Raw genomic sequence first — 17,201 nt, 5'->3', positions numbered from 1 at the left:
CGGAGAGTCGGACACGACTGAGCGACTGAAATGAACTGAACTGAAAGACAGTTAGAGGATGAAGGTCACATGACGAGCCCTCAGCAAGTTTGTGTCAAAAGCAAAGTGTTCACGGTTCACAAGCTTGTGAAAATAGAACTTTTATCCATATATGGATCATGAGAGTATTGTACGTATGTTTTGATTTTCACAAAGGGTGCTTGAAATAGGAAGACATTAGTATTGCTGCATTTTGGAGCCAAAAGAAATAATCCTTGAATGAATGCTAGCTACAGAGTTCTCAACAGAAGCAAATGTTCACTTTCAAACATAAGGCTTTAATTAACTTAAGTTCTACTTTTTTTTTCTATATGTTTTTCTGTTTATTGTATTATCTGAAGAGCTCATGTGATTTAAAGAAATGTGTCATGAACAGTATGGTGACTCCGACAAATAGGATTGCACATATAACCTGTCAGTCGCTTAGAGCAGAACTTTTAAGTATGTTTATCTCTAACACACACACACACAGAGTTGCAGATGTGTTCGTTGACTTGTGTCTTCTGTAAATCACCAGTGACATTTTTTTCTTTCACTCTTCCTTCCTGCTCGTCATTTCCCTGCAAACTTCTAAGAGTTGGTGATTAAACTTAATCCACTTGCGATAGAGGATCCCTCTTCCCCAGGATCTGATATATTGCAAATTGGATAAAGATCCCTGTAAATAATTTTTCGGATAAAAAGTTTTAATGCTTCACATTTCGTGCCTGGTTCCTAAGGCTGTTTTCATTATTCAATCTGCAGCTTTTACTGTTAACATTTTAAAACTCTTTTAGTAGTGTGTCTCCATGGTCACACCACTTATAGTCTCTTTTCATTTTTTTTTTTTTTTTTTAAATTTAAAAACATACACTGGGTCTCAGTGCTGTGTTCTGCTTTTCTCTACTTGCAGTTTGAGGGCTTCTCATGATCATTGTTCTCTCTTTCGGGTTCTTTAACACAAGCACAGCTGATGAAGGACGTGGACTTGGTTGTCATACAGCATGTGGGAGCTTCGCTGAAAAGGCATTCAGTCTGTGTTTCCCCTGTGTTGGCAGGTGGATTCTGAACCACTGGACCCCTAGAGAAGTCCCTCTGCTCAGTTTGTTCTTTCTTAGTTTTAATTCTTGTTGTAGGCAGCTTCCTTGAGTGAGACCTAAGTGAGCATAACTTCATTCCTTCCCGGGCTATTAGCAGTTGCCCTCCACTCTTCCCCAGTGGCAATATTGGACACCTTCCAACCTGGGGGGCTCATCATTCAGTGTCATATCTGTTTGCCCTTTTACACAGCTGGTGGGGTTCCCGTAGCAAGAATACTGGAGTGGTTTGCCACACTCTCCTCCTGTGGATCTCACGTTCAGTCAGAACTCTTCACTATGACACGTCTGTCTAGGGTGGCCCTACATGAAACGGCTCATAGCTTCCCTGAGTTATGACAGCCCCTTCAGCAAACAAGGCAGTGATCCACGAAGAGGGTATAACTTAGTCGTCAACCACTGTTGTTCCCTTTTATGTCAACAGGTCGAGTCAACAGACACCAATATCTTGACCTTGGGGATCAGTGTGTGGTTGTAACATGCATTCAAACTGCAAGTAGGTTACAGTGAGCCCTGGCCGGGTACGTGACCAGTGCCCTGTTCTGTCTTTCTTCTCACTCCACAGACTTTTAGGTTCATCCAGCCTTCCGCATCCTCAGGAGCCTACTAGAGGTCTCCAGAGTGGTCTAGGATGGCCTCATCTTTTTCACCTCCCTTAAACATTTTTCTTGGTCTCTTGTCTGGTCAAGTGGCATACCCTTGATTCTCCTTTTGCCCATCAGTTAGCACCAACCAATGACTATTACTTTGAAAATTATCTGAGGAGGAACTTCTAAGCGGAGCTTTAGGGAACTCTGCACCTGCATCAGCAGCAAGGTCTCTGCCTCCGGGATTTGAGCTGGAGAGTAGCCCCCCGTCGTTGGACACCACAGACCCTGTGCTTTGTAACCACCATCAGGGCTCTGCTTTAGTAAACACTGTTCACTTCTGTTGTATGTGTGTGTGTGTGCTCAGTTCATAAATCATGTCTGACTCTTGTGAGTCCATGGACTGTAGCCTGCCAGGCTCCTCTGTCCATGGGATTCTCCAAGTAAGAATACTGGAGTGGGTTTCCATTTCCTTCTCCAGGGCATCTTCTTGACCAAGGGATCGAACCTGCAACTCTTGTATCTTCTACATTGGTAGGTTTATTTATTTATTTTTTTACCACTGTGCCCCCTGGAACCCATGTAAGACTGCATTCTGCAACATCCTTACCACGTCCTGCAACCCAACAGCAGATGAATGCTGCTTGATACCATTGTTGAGTTGTTTTCAGGTTCCACTTAGGGCGGCTCAGATTAAGATGTCTGACTGCAGCTGTTGCTAAATTGCTTCCGTCGTGTCTGACTCTGTGCCACCCCATAGACGGCAGCCCACCAGGCTCCCCCGTTCGTGGGATTCTCCAGGCAAGAACACTGGAGTGGGTTGCCATTTCCTTCTTCAATGCATGAAAATGAAAAGTGAAAGTGAAGTCGCTAAGTCATGTCCAACTCTTAGCGACCCCATGCACTGCAGCCTACCAGGCTCCTCCGTCCATGGGATTTTCCAGGCAAGAGTACTGGAGTGGGTTGCCATTGCCTTCTCTGAAGGTGTCTGACTGACCAATCCCATTTCTCATGTGACATTTGATCAGAACCTCATTTCGCCACATAGAACTACCTTCTGTGGTTTATTCTCTCGTCTGACAGAAACACTTGCAGGGTTCACACCCTGCATCATAAACAGAGTTATTTCCCCCTTCATTGTCCATTGGATTTTCTGCATGGTTGAATTTACATGTTTTGAGTATTTGCAAATATAGAGCGTTTGTTCACCACACATATGTGCTTTGATCAATTTATTGATAAGTTTAGGAACCCAGTAACATTAGCAAGAGCAGAGGACATTCATAGTTGGAAAGCCGTGGGTTCAGGGTCGTGATTTCCTGGGAGAGAAGAAATGATGATTTAGAGGAAAAGGTCTACTGTCTTCATATGAATGATTAGGACACATTAGTACTTTGATGCAGCTCTATTCTTGCTTCTTTTTTTTTTCTTTTAACATAAAATAAAGTAAAACATTGTTGAGCTGATTAGCATTAATATGATATTGGCTGGAGCATGATAGAAGCAGTTGCTGATGGAAGCAGTGGGGAAATTTTCCTACAAGACCCATTTCAGAAGTTCCTCTGTGTGTGTGTACCCGGGGATCCCATGGAATTACCCACCTGGAGAAACTAGCTGTAAGCAGTCTGGTATCAGGTCTGATATTGAAAGACACTAAGTTATGTATTCACAGCTCTGAGATGTAAGAGAGTATATGCTAAGTGACCCGTGCCACTTACATGTTCTGTAATATCATTTATCATCATACATGTGTTGTGGCTGCAAGGTCATTCATTCACAGTGGGATTCCCCAGCGATCATCCTATCTTAGAGCTCAGGGCTTCACACCACCTCCATTGTCCTTAAAGCATCTCACTGTGGGTTCTAGACCGATGTCAGTGTTTAGATATTCTAATCCATAGACTAGGAAACCCAAGCCTTTGACATACGGCAAGGTGAAGAGTTTTGTCATCCCATTCTTTTTCTAAATTAATTTTTATTGAAATGTAGTTGATGTTCACTGTTGTGTTAGATTCAGGTATAGAGCAAAGTGATTCGTTTATACATTTGTTGTTGGTTTCTCGGTATGATGTTTCCCAGGCTTCTGTGACCGTATGGACTACAGCTTACCAGATTCCTCTGTTGGATTTTCCAGGCAAGTATACTGGTGTGGAGTGCCATTTCCTATTTGAAGGATCTTCCTGACCCAGGGATAAATTCACGTTTTCTGTGTCTCCTGCATTGGCAGGCAAATTCTGACTCTGAGTCACCTGGGAAGCCCTCACTTACATATATATGTAGGTAAATGTATACCTTTTTTCATTCTTCTTCTTAAAAGTTATTAGAAGACATCGAGTATAGTTCCCTGTTCTCTCCAGTTGGTCTTTGTCATTTATTTTATGAATTTTACTGTGTATCTGCTCATCTCAAACTCGGAATTTACCCCTTTCCTGCTTCCCCTTTGGTAACCATGAATTTGGTCTGTGTTTGAGTCTGTCTCTGTTTTTTATGGGTGTTCATTTGAATTGTATTTTAGATTCCACATGGAAGTGATAGCATATGATATTTGCCTTTCTCTTTCTGAGTTACTTAGTAACATCATCTCTAACTCCATTCATGTTGCTGCAAATGGCATTTTTATTCTTTTTCTTGGCTGAGTAATATTCCATTGTGTATGTATCCCATTGTTAAAGCAGTAAAACTCCCATCTCCTAACGTGTTAACCTACTGAGAAAAAAAATGTGTTGTATATGTCATATTTCTACTCACCCAACCGCTCTTCACTGTTCTTATGGAGGACAGTTGTCTGTGAAAGGGAATGAATGAGAGGGCATATGACCACTGACACGCCTCTATTTCAAAGGATTATTTCAAAACAGCTCTTATTAAAGATATCTCTGCCAATAGGTAATGTGAATTGAATGCCCTGGTGATGTGTTTTCATTTCGGATACCTGTCATCATCTGGGGCTTTACCTGTTTCTATGACATTCTCTATATTTTCATTTGGAATCCCCCTTTCACTGTTCAGCTCCTGATACTTCTGAAGTTCTTCTTGAGTGAAACTGGTTCCTTTGGCTGGATTTCATAGCAGACAGGGCAGAAGAGGTGTGCATTAGAATCTTTTATGGATTAGTGTCACCTGGCTCCTACCTGTAGTGATCGGTAAGTCTCACCAACGCCACTGCCCTCCATGACCATCTAAACCCTGCCCCCCCAGATAGTTTTCTGCAGACGTGCCCGAGTGTGCACACAGGGTCCATGGGGGTAGAGTCCATATAGTTAACATGTTATCACATTCCAGTTCAGAGATCTACTGAGTGAATTGCTAATCATTCAGCCGAGACCTTAAACATCCCCCTGTGAGATGCAGTCTTTCATGGGACATCAAAGAAGGTCATGGCGGGTCTGAGACTCAGAATTCCTCCCAACTCTGTCTCCTCCTGTCCACTTTGACTACATTCTAGAAATCCATCCCTGGGGTTTTCATGAACCGATATGAAATGAACGGGTGTGGTAATGATGGGGAAGTTTCAAAACCACACTCATCCTAGTGAGATGGAATGGGACCCTGTGTTCCTTGCCCCACCCACCAGGTTTTTGGCCTGCCTTTTGTCTGTGAAATATACATGTCAAAGGATAAGTTTAATCAGAGAAATGAGAATGCAGAAAAGCAAAGGAAAACAGTCAAAAGAGACCAAATAATATTAATGTAGTCATGAAGCAAAGACCTCCCCAAGGACAATAGATACTGTTCTGGGTCGTATCCTGTGAGCTCTTTGCTACCACATGGACTGTAGCCCTCCAGGTTCCCCTGTCCATGGGGAGTTCCCAGGCAAGAATACTGGAGTGGGTTGTTATGCCCTCCTCCATGGGATCTTCCCGACCCAGGGATCAAACCCAGGTCTCCCGCATTGAATGTGGGTTCTTCCCATCTGAGCCACCGGTGAAGCCCTATTGTAAGGTTTGTGTACGTCTCTCCTTAGCATAAAAGTACTGATCATATGAGCTCATCTACATGAGCTATAGTACTTACCAAGACCTTCAGTCATTTTTGTGATCTTCTCCCCATCATCATTTTCAACATAAGTTACCAGCATGTTTTGTGATGCATGAATCACTTCCAAAGTATTTGAACCCTTGTCTATGACAGAAGAAAAATAAAAATTCAAACCTCAGTATGATTCACTGCTTTTCTTTTCAGTTGAACGTGTCTTATTCTTCACATGCTCTCTTCGTCTGTTTTCCCTCTGATGGTAAACTCAGTCTCAATGACATTTCTAGTGCTGTGTTGTTAGAAACTTTAAGACAACCAGTGAAGTAGGAAAGCTCTCTCCACACACCCCTCTCCTGAAGATTAATAAGACTTCCAGTCTTCTAAGCTGAGCAGTCTGTGAACGATAGCAAAGTTGCTTGTTGCAACTATAGTATATGTTGAGCCTCAGTCATCTCATACCCACTCACAAGAACTGACTATTACATTTTCAGGAATTTTGTGACCTAGTTTGCAAGTACAGTCATGGTTAGAATGGAATTCTAAATAATTAAATGAATTTTAGTAAAATGAAAGTTACTACATAATCCAGAGTTATTTCCTAGCACAAGAGGTAACAAAAGAGGTACAAGTTAGTCTACTGCCTAATGTTGGACATATATACTCTTTAACGATTGAAGATTAGATCCTGTGGCTGCATGTCCACATTTGAAATTAAAATGTTTGTATCAGACCAAGATTAGAGTGCTCCGTGTATATGTTTTCAATGAAAATGAAACCCATGGGCATTTGATCACTTAATGTAATGTTACAGTGTTGATGGGCCTCCCTGGTGGCTCAGAGGTTAAAGCGTCTGTCTGCAATGCGGAAGACCTGGTTCAATCCTGGGGTCGGGAAGATCCCCTGGAGAAGGAAATGGCAACCCACTCCAGTATTCTTGCCTGAAGAATCCAATGGACAGTGGAGCCTGGTGGGCTATAGTCCATGGGGTCGCAAAGAGTTGGACACGACTGAGTGATATGTGTGTGACAGTGTTGATAATAACATTTGAGTACCATTTCCTGTTATCTTCAACTACAGAGATAGAAATCTATGTTAGTGCCCTTTTCAACTTATATATTGATATTATATTTGAGAAACATTTCTTGTTATTTCAAACTGTGGAGATCAAAGTCTATGCTAAAGTCACTTTCAATGTATGTTAAAAATTAGTTTGAAATTTTTGCTCTTATTTTGAAGTGAACTGAAAATCACTCAGTCGTGTCTGACATTTGTGAACCTTGGCCTGTCTCCCATCAGACTCCCCTGTCCATGGGATTCTCCAGGCAAGAATACTAGAGTGGGTAGCCATTTCCTTCTCCAGGGTACTTCCCAAACCAGGGATAATACCTGGGTCTCCTTCATTGCAGAGCTCTTATTTTAGCTGTTCTCATTTTGGGGCTTGGAATTAATCATGTTCTACTTACTACACTTACAAATAAAGAAATTTAATATTTAAGATTTTAAGCAAATTTGATCACGTAGATGAAATACAAGAAAAAATTTTGATAGAGTCTTTATAATCTTAAAATACTAATATATATATATATATTATAATAATTTATATTATATAATATATATGTAATCTTATGCACTTCACTATGCCCAGGGAACATGTATAGTCACCATTCTGAGGCTTTTTCTCAGAGACTATCAATGTCTCACAACACCAAGATGAGGTCCAAGGGTAGAATATTGCCGCTGATCGTCTCTGAAAAGACGCCCCAGAATGTTGACTCCTGGTGTTGTGAGACAGAATTGATTCCTGAAAAATTAAATGGCTTTTCCAAGATTGCATTGGTAATGAGCAGAGGAAACAGTCCACCCATCCAGACATCTAATTGTCTTTGATAGAACAGAGTCTATTCAGCTGAACATGGTTGCATGGTTTTGGGAAGACAGCCTATTGGAAAAGTTGGAATACTCACATTCTATGACATAAACATATCCTTCTTGTCTCTTTGCCACTTCTGTGAGCAGCAGGCATGTGCCATCGTCCCTGGAAACCAACAGACAAGACATTCCTTCCTTACCATCCATTTCCCAGCGCTTGAGGACACCCTTGAGTAGAGTTTGCACCCTCAACTTCACAGCCATGACGCACACCTTTCACTGAACATTGGAGCCTGGACCCCATGTCCAAAGTCAACAGTCTCTTTGCTTGCCGTTGAAGACAGTTGTGCTTACTTGTCATAAAATGTAATGGAGAGGTATTCACAGTCATCAATACATTCAATCCGACGATAGTAATCCCTCAGTGGGCCCCCTTCCACAATCTTCTCCTTGTTGTCCGCAGCTGCGTAAATGGTGCGCCACTCTCCTGGAATCTAAGAAGGAAGGTCTCCATAAGCATCAGTCAATATCTCTTTTGGTTACTCACCAGTTCACAGCACCACCTTTGCTTCTGCATTTTGCACAGAAGAGAAGTAAATTCAACCTTAATAAGCAGAGTTCTTGGAAGGAAAGTTATGACCAACATAGATAGCCTATTAAAAAGCAGAGACATTACTTTGCCAACCAAGGTCCGTCTAGTCAAGGCTATGGTTTTTCCAATGGTCATGTATGGATGTGAGAGTTGGACTGTGAAGAAGGTTGATCGCCAAAGAATTGATGCTTTTGAACTGTGGTGCTGGAGAAGACTCTTGAGAGTCCCTTGGACTGCAAGGAGATCCAATCAGTCCATTCTAAAGGTGATCAATCCTGGGTGTTCATTGGAGGGACTGATGCTGAAGCTCCAATCCTTTGGTCACCTCATGCGATGAGTTGACTCACTGGAAAAGACTCTGATGCTGGGAGGGATTGGGGGCGGGAGGAGAAGGGGATGACAGAGAATGAGATGGCTGGATGGCATCACCAACTCGACGGAGTTGAGTTTGAGTGAACTCTGGGAATTGGTGATGGACAGGGAGGCCTGGCGTGCTGTAATTCATGTGGTCACAAAGAGTTGGACACGACTGAGAGACTGAACTGAACTGAACTGAAGCAGAGTTCTACCCCATACCTTGTTGAATGACATGACATGAATACATGATTCGTATTGGAGCAGAAAGCCTAGAATTCAGGGTTGTTTAAACTAAAACACGTCATGATTTGTCATGACTCTCGGAATGATAGCATGTTATTATTATTTCTTTAGCCTATAGACAAATAAGATGAAGAAAAAATAAAAGACCAGGTAGACAAAGGGTTGTGTTTTTCTCAGGTAGTTACACGGACCCCACTATGTATACAATTTGATTGTACATATAAATCAGCTTATTTCTTACATGTACACAAAAACAGCCACACACACACACACACTCAAATAAGCAAGACCTTCTAGGAGATCACCTCCTTCTGGGTACCTTTGAGGGGTCTATCTCAGCTGGAGTTTCCTGGGCACCACAAACCAGACCAAAGAGGAGAGTCAGGCACACAACCTTCATCTTGGGACTCTTGTTGTCCTTCTGCTAGAGAAGCTGAGGATGTTCTGGTTGTTGGAGAGCTTGTGAATTGATTTCACGTTTTATAGGATAACATCTCTTGGCAGAATACATAATGATCAAACAGTGGTTAATCACACGATGCGGTTACATAGACGTCATCTTCTGATATCCTGGTTGGCAGCTGAGCTTTTTTTCGGGGTTTTATGTGGTTCTTATAAACCTATTAATTTTTAGAGAAGTGGCAGTGGATATAGACATAAAATTTTCAGCTTAAATGAGAAATCACAGAACACTTGAGTTATTTCCAGGACAGTGATATTTATATTCTTGTCCATCCTCCAAGAGTCCAAGACACATATCTTCAACCTCTGTGTTATTTCTTTTCACATTGAAGAGGTCTGTTTAAGCTTATTTTCTAAAAGTACAGATGGCACTGTCTGGTTTAAAAAGATAAATATGTGTTGTCTCTACCAGGAATCAGTCATCAGGGCATTCCTCCAAGGGGTCTGTATTTTTATTTTTAATGTATTGAAATTGAAATATAGTTGATGTACAATATTTTTTGTTACAAGTATACCATATAGGTAGTCATAATTTTATCACTCCTTTTGAAGTTATAAATATGTAGGCTTTTTTATTGCCTATGTTTTATAATATATATTTTTACATTATTTATTTTAACATAGTAGTTTGTACCTCTTATTCCACTCCACCTGTCTGAACCCACCACTTTCCTTCACCCCACTGGTCACCTCTACTTTCTTTTCTGTATCTTTTTTGTTATATTCTAGAGTTTTATTTTTTATTTCGCAAATATTCCACTGATTTGTATATGGATACACAGATACATGTGTGTGTGTGTGTACATATATAGATGTTAAAGCTGAATTTAGAAAGGGCAGAGGAACAAGAAATCAAATTGCCAACATCCATTGGATCATCCAAAACGCAAGAGAGATCCAAAAAAGCATCTCTGTGTGTGTTAGTTGCTCAGGCGTGTCTGACTCTTTGTGACCCCACAGATTATAACCCGCCAGGCTTCTCTGTCCATGGAATTCTCCAGCCAAGAATACTGGAGTGGATTGCCATTCTCTTTTCCAGAGGAACTTCCCAACCCAGGGACTGATATCTGGTCTCCTGCATCGCAGGAAGGTTCTTTACTATTTGAGCTACAGATAAGTTCATCTACTTCTGCTTTATTGACAATGCCAAAGACTTTGACTATGTGGATCACAACAAAATGTGGAAAATTCTTCAAGAGATGGGAAAACCAGACCATCTTACCTGCCTCTGTAGAAATCTGTATGCAAGTCAAAAAGCAACGGTTAGAACCGGACATAGAACAACAGACTGGTTGCAAATTGGGAAAGGAGTACATTAAGGCTGTATATTGTCACCCTGGTGATTTAACGTATATACAGTGGACATTATGTGAAAACCTTGGCTGGATGAAGCACAAGCTGGAATCAAGATTGCCGGGAGAAATATCAATAACCTCAGTTGTGCAGAAGAAACCACCCTTATGGCAGAAAGCAAAGAGAAACTAAAGAGCCTCTTGATGAAGGTAAGAGTGAAAAAGCTGTCTTAAAACTCAGCCTTAAAAAAACAAAGATCGCAGCATCTGGTCCCATCACATCATGGCAAATAGAAGGGAAACAATGGAAACAGTGAGACACTTTATTTTCCTGGGCTCCAAGATCACTGCAGATGGTGACTGCAGCCGTGAAATTTAAAGACGCTTGCTCCTTTGAAGAAAAAGCTATGACCAACCTAGACAGCATATTGAAAAGCAGAGACATTACTTTGCCAACAAAGGTCCAACTACTAAGAGCTATGGTTTTTCCAGTAGTCATGTATGGATGTGAGAGTTGGACCACAGAGATGGCTGAGTGCTGAAGAATTGATGCTAATGAACTGTGGTGCTGGAGGAGAGTCTTGAGAGTCCCTTGGCCTGCAAGGGGATCCAGCCAGTCAAACCTAAGGGAAATTAGTCCTGAATATACATTGGAAGGACTGATGTTGAGGGTGAAACTCTAAAAATTTGGCCACCTGATGTGAAGAACTGACTGATTCGTTGGAAAAGACCCTGATGCTGGGAAAGATTGAAGGTGGGAGAGAAGGGGACGACAGAGGATGGTATCACCAACTCAATGGACATGAGTTTGAGCAAACTCTGGGATAGGATGAAAGACCAGGAAGCCTGACTAGTTGTAGGCCATGACTGAGCAACTGAACTGATCTAAATATATATAAATACATATAATTCCTGTGCCGTCTTTGGGCTTCTCAGATGGTGCTAGTGGTAAAGAACCCACCTGCCAATGCAAGAGATGAATGTAGATTCCACCCATGAGTTGGGAAGACCCCCTGGAGAAGGAAATAGCAGCCAACTTCAGTATTCTTTCCTGGACAATCTCATGGACACAGGAGCCTAGCGAGTTACAGTCCCTGGGGTCACAGATGTTGGACATGACTTAGTGACTAAACCATCATTATCATGGTTTCGTTATACATTTCATTTAATTTTAATGAAAAATTTTCAACAAGAGCCAATTTTCATCTTCTACCCCATTCAAAGATCCCTCCCAAATTCGTCTCTCCAATTTAATTTTTCCTTAAGGTTATAAGCTATTGTCACTGCAGCATATGACATTTCTACCTTGCATGCAGCCCCTGACACTGCGATCCAGGTTCTTTCAACCATCCTACTGCCGGTCCTCACATCAGGCAAACTAGATTAAACCCGGGGCGAATTCATGTCAATGTATGGCAAAACCAACCAATATAATATTGTAAAATAATTTGCCTCCAATAAAAAGTAAATTAATTAAAAAAAAATTATTGAACAGTTAAAAAAAAAAAAAAAAAAAAGAACCTCCTGGCAGGCACTCTCTAAATGACACTCACTTGGGCTGTTTGCTTCCAGGATAACACCAGTATATGATGATCATCAGTTCAGTTCAGTCGCTCAGTCATGTCCGAATCTTTGCGAATCCTTGGACTGCAGCACGCCAGGCCTCCTTGTCTATCACTAACTCATCCTCTGTCGTCCCTTTCTCCTCCCGCCTTCAATCTTTCCCAGCATCAGGGTCTTTTCAAATGAGTCAGCTCTTCCCATCAGGTGGCCAATGTATTTGAATTTTAGCTTCAACATCAGTTCTTCCAATGAACATTCCAGACTGATGATGGACTGGCTGGATGGCATTGCATTCCAAGGGACTCTCAAGACTCTTCTCCAGCACCACAGTTCAAAAGCATCAATTCTTCAGCGCTCCGCTTTCTTCACAGTCCAACTGTCACATACATACATGACTACTGGAAAAATCATAGCCTAGACTAGACAGATCTTTGTTGGCAATTGATGTCTTTCCTCTTTAATATGCTGTCTTGGTTGGTCATAACTTTTTTTTCAAGGAGTAAGCGTCTTTTTATTTTGTGGCTGCAGTCATCATCCACATTGATTTTGGAGCCCCCAAAAATAAAGTCTGACACTGTTTCCACGGTTTCGCCATCTATTTGCCATGAAGTGATGGGACAAGATGCCATGATTTGTTTTCTGAATGTTGTGTTTTAAGCCATTTTCAGGAAGGAACAAGATGGCGGAGGAATAGGACGGCGAGACCACTCTCTCCCCCACAAATTCATCAAAAGAACATTTGAACGTGAGTAAAGTCCACAAAGCAACTTCTGAATGCTGGCAGAGGACGTCAGGCACCCAGAAAAGCAGCCCATTGTCTTTGAAAGGAGGTAGGAAAAAACATAAAAGATAAAAAGAGAGACAAAAGAAGTAAGGACGGAGCTCCGTCCTGGGAAGGGAGGCTTTAAAAAGAGAGAACTTTCCAAACACCAGGAAACACTCTCACTGGCGAATCTGTGGCGAGCCTTGGAAGCTCAGAGGGCCACATAACCCTCTTTTTTTTTTTTTTAAGATAATTTTACAAACCCACAGATTACCCGCCAAACGGTAACTCCCAGCAGAGAAGCAGCACAGATGCCTGCATACGTCATTCGCAAGCGGGGGCTGGGCAGGGAGGAGCCGGCTGAACTGCTTAGAGAGAGGACTGGGCTTGAATGCCGCGAGAACAATTTGAGAGAACGGGGGAGAGCAAAGCAGACTGTGGGATAGCTTCCCCACGAAAAGGCGGAAAGCTCTAACCTATGACTCGGCCAGCCCCGCTCACAGAATAAAGGACTGAGCAGAGTGAACTGGCTGCAGCTGGCCCATCCCCCATCCCCCGCCGAGACAGGCAGGGAGGGCAGCCAGAGCCGGAGCGGGCAACCGTGGCCCCAGAAAGGCATCTGATACAAACCACACAGGCTTGTTGCTAATCAGGACTTCTTGAGCTCTGGCCGGTTGATATCCCCCTGAGAAGGTGCACCGGTTGTACACCCAGAAAACTGAGTGGTGGGGACTGGGGAGGCGATAAGTCGCGAGACCGCGCTCGCCAAACACCTGGTCCCCTGAGCTGCTCGGACCGGGGAAGGCACAAAACGCAGGCCCAACCAAGTCTGCGCCTTTGTGGAGTACCTGAGAACCTGAACTTGAGCCGCTCAGACCTGGGAAGTGCATACAACCCGGCGCCGGCCTCGGACAGTTCCCGGCAGAGCAACCTAGAGCCTGCGCAGTGTAGACTGGGACAGCATATGTGCTGTGAGCGGGGGCAAACCCAGTGTGGCCGAGACGCTGCAAGCACTCCCCACAGATGCCAGAGATATTCGTCTGCAGCATTCCTCCCTTCCCAGAATAGGACTGAACAACTGAGCCTTAAAAAGTGTCCACCCACCCCCTAGTATCAAGGCGGAAATTAGACACTGAAGAGACCAGCAAACAGAAGATAAAACAGAGGGAACCACCTTGGAAATGACAGATAGAGACGTCTAGAGACTACTCCAAGAATAAGACCAAAAACCAGAGGCAAGAGGCTTAAGCCCGAATCCTGAGAACACCAGAGAAGTCCTGACTCCAGGGAACATTAATTGATAGGAGCTCATCAAACATCTCCATACCTACACTAAACCCAAGGGTCAACAAGTTCCAGAGCAAGACATACCACGCAAATTCTCCAGTAACACAGGAAACTAGCCCTGAGCTTCAATATACAGGCTGCCCAAAGTCACTCCAAACCCACTGACATCTCATAACTCATTACTGGACACCTCATTGCACTCCAGAGAGAACAAATCCAGCTCCACCCACCAGAACACCGACACAAGCTTCCATAACCAGGGAATTTGACAAGTCACCTGTCCAACCCCACACACAGCAAGGAAACTACATAATAAAGAGAACTCCACAAACAGCCAGAAGAGGGAAAGGCCCCAAGCAAAGCATTATAAGCAAGATGAAGAAGCAGAGAAATACCCAGCAAGTAAAGGAACAAGATAAATGCCCACCAACACAAACAAAAGAGGAAGATATAGGGAATCTACATGAAAAAGAATTTCGAATTTTGGTGGTGAAAATGATTCAAAATCTTGAAAGCAAAATGGAGTTACAGATAAATAACCTGGAGAAAAGGATTGAAAAGATGGAAGAAAGGTTTAATAAGGACTTAGAGGAAATAAAAAAGAGTCAATATACAATGAATAATGCAATAGATGAGATCAGAAACACTCTGGAGGGAACAAACAGTAGAATAACAGAGGCAGAAGACAGGATAAGCGAGCTAGAAGATAGAATTGTAGAAATAAATGAAACAGAGAGGAAAAAAGAAAAACGAATTAAAAGAAATGAGAACAATATTAGAGACCTCTGGGACAATGTTAAACGCTCCAACATTCGAATCATAGGAATCCCAGAAGAAGAAGACAAAAAGAAAGACCATGAGAGAATACTTGAGGAGATAATAGTTGAAAACTTCCCTAAAATGGGGAAAGAAATAATCACCCAAGTCCAAGAAACACAGAGAGTCCCCAACAGGATAAACCCAAGGCGAAATACTCCTAGACACATATTAATCAAATTAACAAAGATCAAACACAAAGAACAAATATTAAAAGCCGCAAGGGAAAAACAGCAAATAACACACAAGGGGATTCCCATAAGGATAACAGCTGATCTTTCAACAGAAACTCTTCAGGCCAGGAGGGAATGGCAGGACATACTTAAAGTGATGCAAGAAAATAACCTACAGCCCAGACTACTGTACCCAGCAAGGATCTCATTCAAATATGAAGGAGAAATCAAAAGCTTTACAGACAAGCAAAAGCTGAGAGAATTCAGCATTACCAAACCAGCTCTCCAACAAATGCTAAAGGATCTTTTCTAGACAGGAAACACAGAAAGGGTGTATAAACTCAAACCCAAAGCAATAAAGAAAATGGCTACGGGATCGTACTGATCAATAATTACCTTAAACGTAAATGGGTTCAATGCCCCAACCAAAAGACAAAGGCTGGCTGAATGGATACAAAAACAAGACCCCCATATATGTTGTCTGCAAGAGACCCACCTCAAAACGAGGGACACATACAGACTGAAAGTGAAGGGCTGGAAAAAGATATTCCATGCAAATAGAGACCACAAGAAAGCAGGAGTAGCAATACTCATATCAGATAAAATAGACTTTAAAACAAAGGCTGTGAAAAGAGACAAAGAAGGAAACTACATAATGATCAAAGGATCAATCCAAGATGAAGATATAACAATTATAAATATTTATGCACCCAACATAGGAGCACCGCAATATGTAAGACAATTACTAACAAGTATGAAAGGGGAAATTAACAATAATGCAATAATAGTGGGAGATTTTAATACCCCACTTACATCTATGGATAGATCAACTAAACAGAAAATTAACAAGGAAACACAATCTTTAAATGATACAATAGACCAGTTAGACCTAATAGATATCTATAGGACATTTCACCCCAAAACAATGAATTTCACCTTTTTGTCAAGTGCACATGGAACCTTTCCCAGGATAGATCACATCCTGGGCCATAAATCTAGCCTTGGTAAATTCAAAAAAGTTGAAATCATCCCATGCGTCTTTTCTGACCACAATGCAGTAAGATTAGATCTCAATTATGGGAGAAAAACTATTAAACATGCCAACATATGGAGGCTGAACAACACGCTGCTGAATAACGAACAAATCATAGAAGAAATCAAAAGAGAAATCAAAATATGCATAGAAATGAATGAAAATGAAAACACAACAACCCAAAACCTCTGGGACACTGTAAAAGCAGTGCTAAGGGGGAAGTTCATAGCAATACAGGCACACCTCAAGAAACAAGAAAAAAGTCAACTAAATAACCTAACTCTACATCTAAAGCAACTAGAAAAGGAAGAAATGAAGAACCCCAGGGTCAGTAGAAGGAAAGAAATCGTAAAAATTAAGGCAGAGATAAATGCAAAAGAAACAAAAGAGACCATAGCAAAAATCAACATAGCCAAAGCTGGTTCTTTGAGAAGGTAAATAAAATTGACAAACCACTAGCCAGACTTATCAAGAAACAAAGGGAGAAGAACCAAATCAATAAAATTAGAAATGAAAATGGAGAGATCACAACTGACAACACAGAAATACAAAGGATTATTAGAGAATACTATCAGCAATTATATGGCAATAAAATGAATAACCTGGAAGAAATGGACAAATTCCTAGAAAAGTACAACTTTCCAAAACTGAACCAGGAAGAAATAGAAAATCTGAACAGACCCATCACAAGCACGAAACTAGAGGCTGTAATCAGGAATCTTCCAGCAAACAAAAGCCCAGGTCCAGACGGCTTCACAGCCGAATTCTACCAAAAATTTAGAGAAGAGCTAACACCTATTCTACTCAAACTCTTCCAGAAAATTGCAGAGGAAGGGAAACTTCCAAACTCACTCTATGAGGCCACCATCACCCTAATCCCAAAACCTGGTAAAGACCCCACAAAAAAGAAAACTACAGGCCAATATCACTGATGAACATAGATGCAAAACTCCTTCACAAAATTCTAGCAATCAGAATCCAACAACATATTAAGAAGATCATACATCATGACCAAGTGGGCTTTATCCCAGGAATGCAAGGATTCTTCAATATCCGCAAATCAATCAACGTAAT

The 17,201-nt window shown here is 41.8% G+C and overlaps 1 protein-coding gene across 2 annotated transcripts; it reads right to left on the bottom strand.

The window, feature by feature from the left end:
• Nucleotides 1-2,977: 2,977 nt before the first annotated feature.
• Nucleotides 2,978-9,180, bottom strand: LOC148773044 (allergen Bos d 2). 2 transcript variants are annotated; one of them, XM_088834474.1, is made up of 7 exons: nucleotides 9,058-9,180; nucleotides 7,901-8,040; nucleotides 7,642-7,712; nucleotides 5,717-5,824; nucleotides 4,657-4,758; nucleotides 4,451-4,487; nucleotides 2,978-3,021 (listed from the first exon to the last, which is right to left on the bottom strand). In XM_088834474.1, the coding sequence occupies exons 1-6, from the start codon at nucleotides 9,136-9,138 to the stop codon at nucleotides 4,471-4,473; spliced, it is 519 nt and encodes a 172-aa protein (XP_088690600.1). In that variant the 5' UTR covers nucleotides 9,139-9,180; the 3' UTR covers nucleotides 2,978-3,021; nucleotides 4,451-4,470. The 2 variants fall into 2 exon arrangements, with proteins under 2 accessions (XP_088690600.1, XP_088690599.1); XM_088834473.1 differs by lacking the exons at nucleotides 2,978-3,021; nucleotides 4,451-4,487 and having other exon boundaries at nucleotides 4,523-4,758.
• Between the last annotated feature and the right edge of the window lie 8,021 nt (nucleotides 9,181-17,201).

Source organism: Moschus berezovskii, chromosome Y (genome assembly GCF_049115385.1).
Source record: "Moschus berezovskii isolate FMDL1 chromosome Y, NW_MosBer_1.0, whole genome shotgun sequence".
Classification (NCBI taxonomy): domain Eukaryota; kingdom Metazoa; phylum Chordata; class Mammalia; order Artiodactyla; family Moschidae; genus Moschus; species Moschus berezovskii.
The sequence above is the reverse complement of the archived record's forward strand: the minus strand, read 5'-3'. Positions and strand labels throughout refer to the sequence as shown.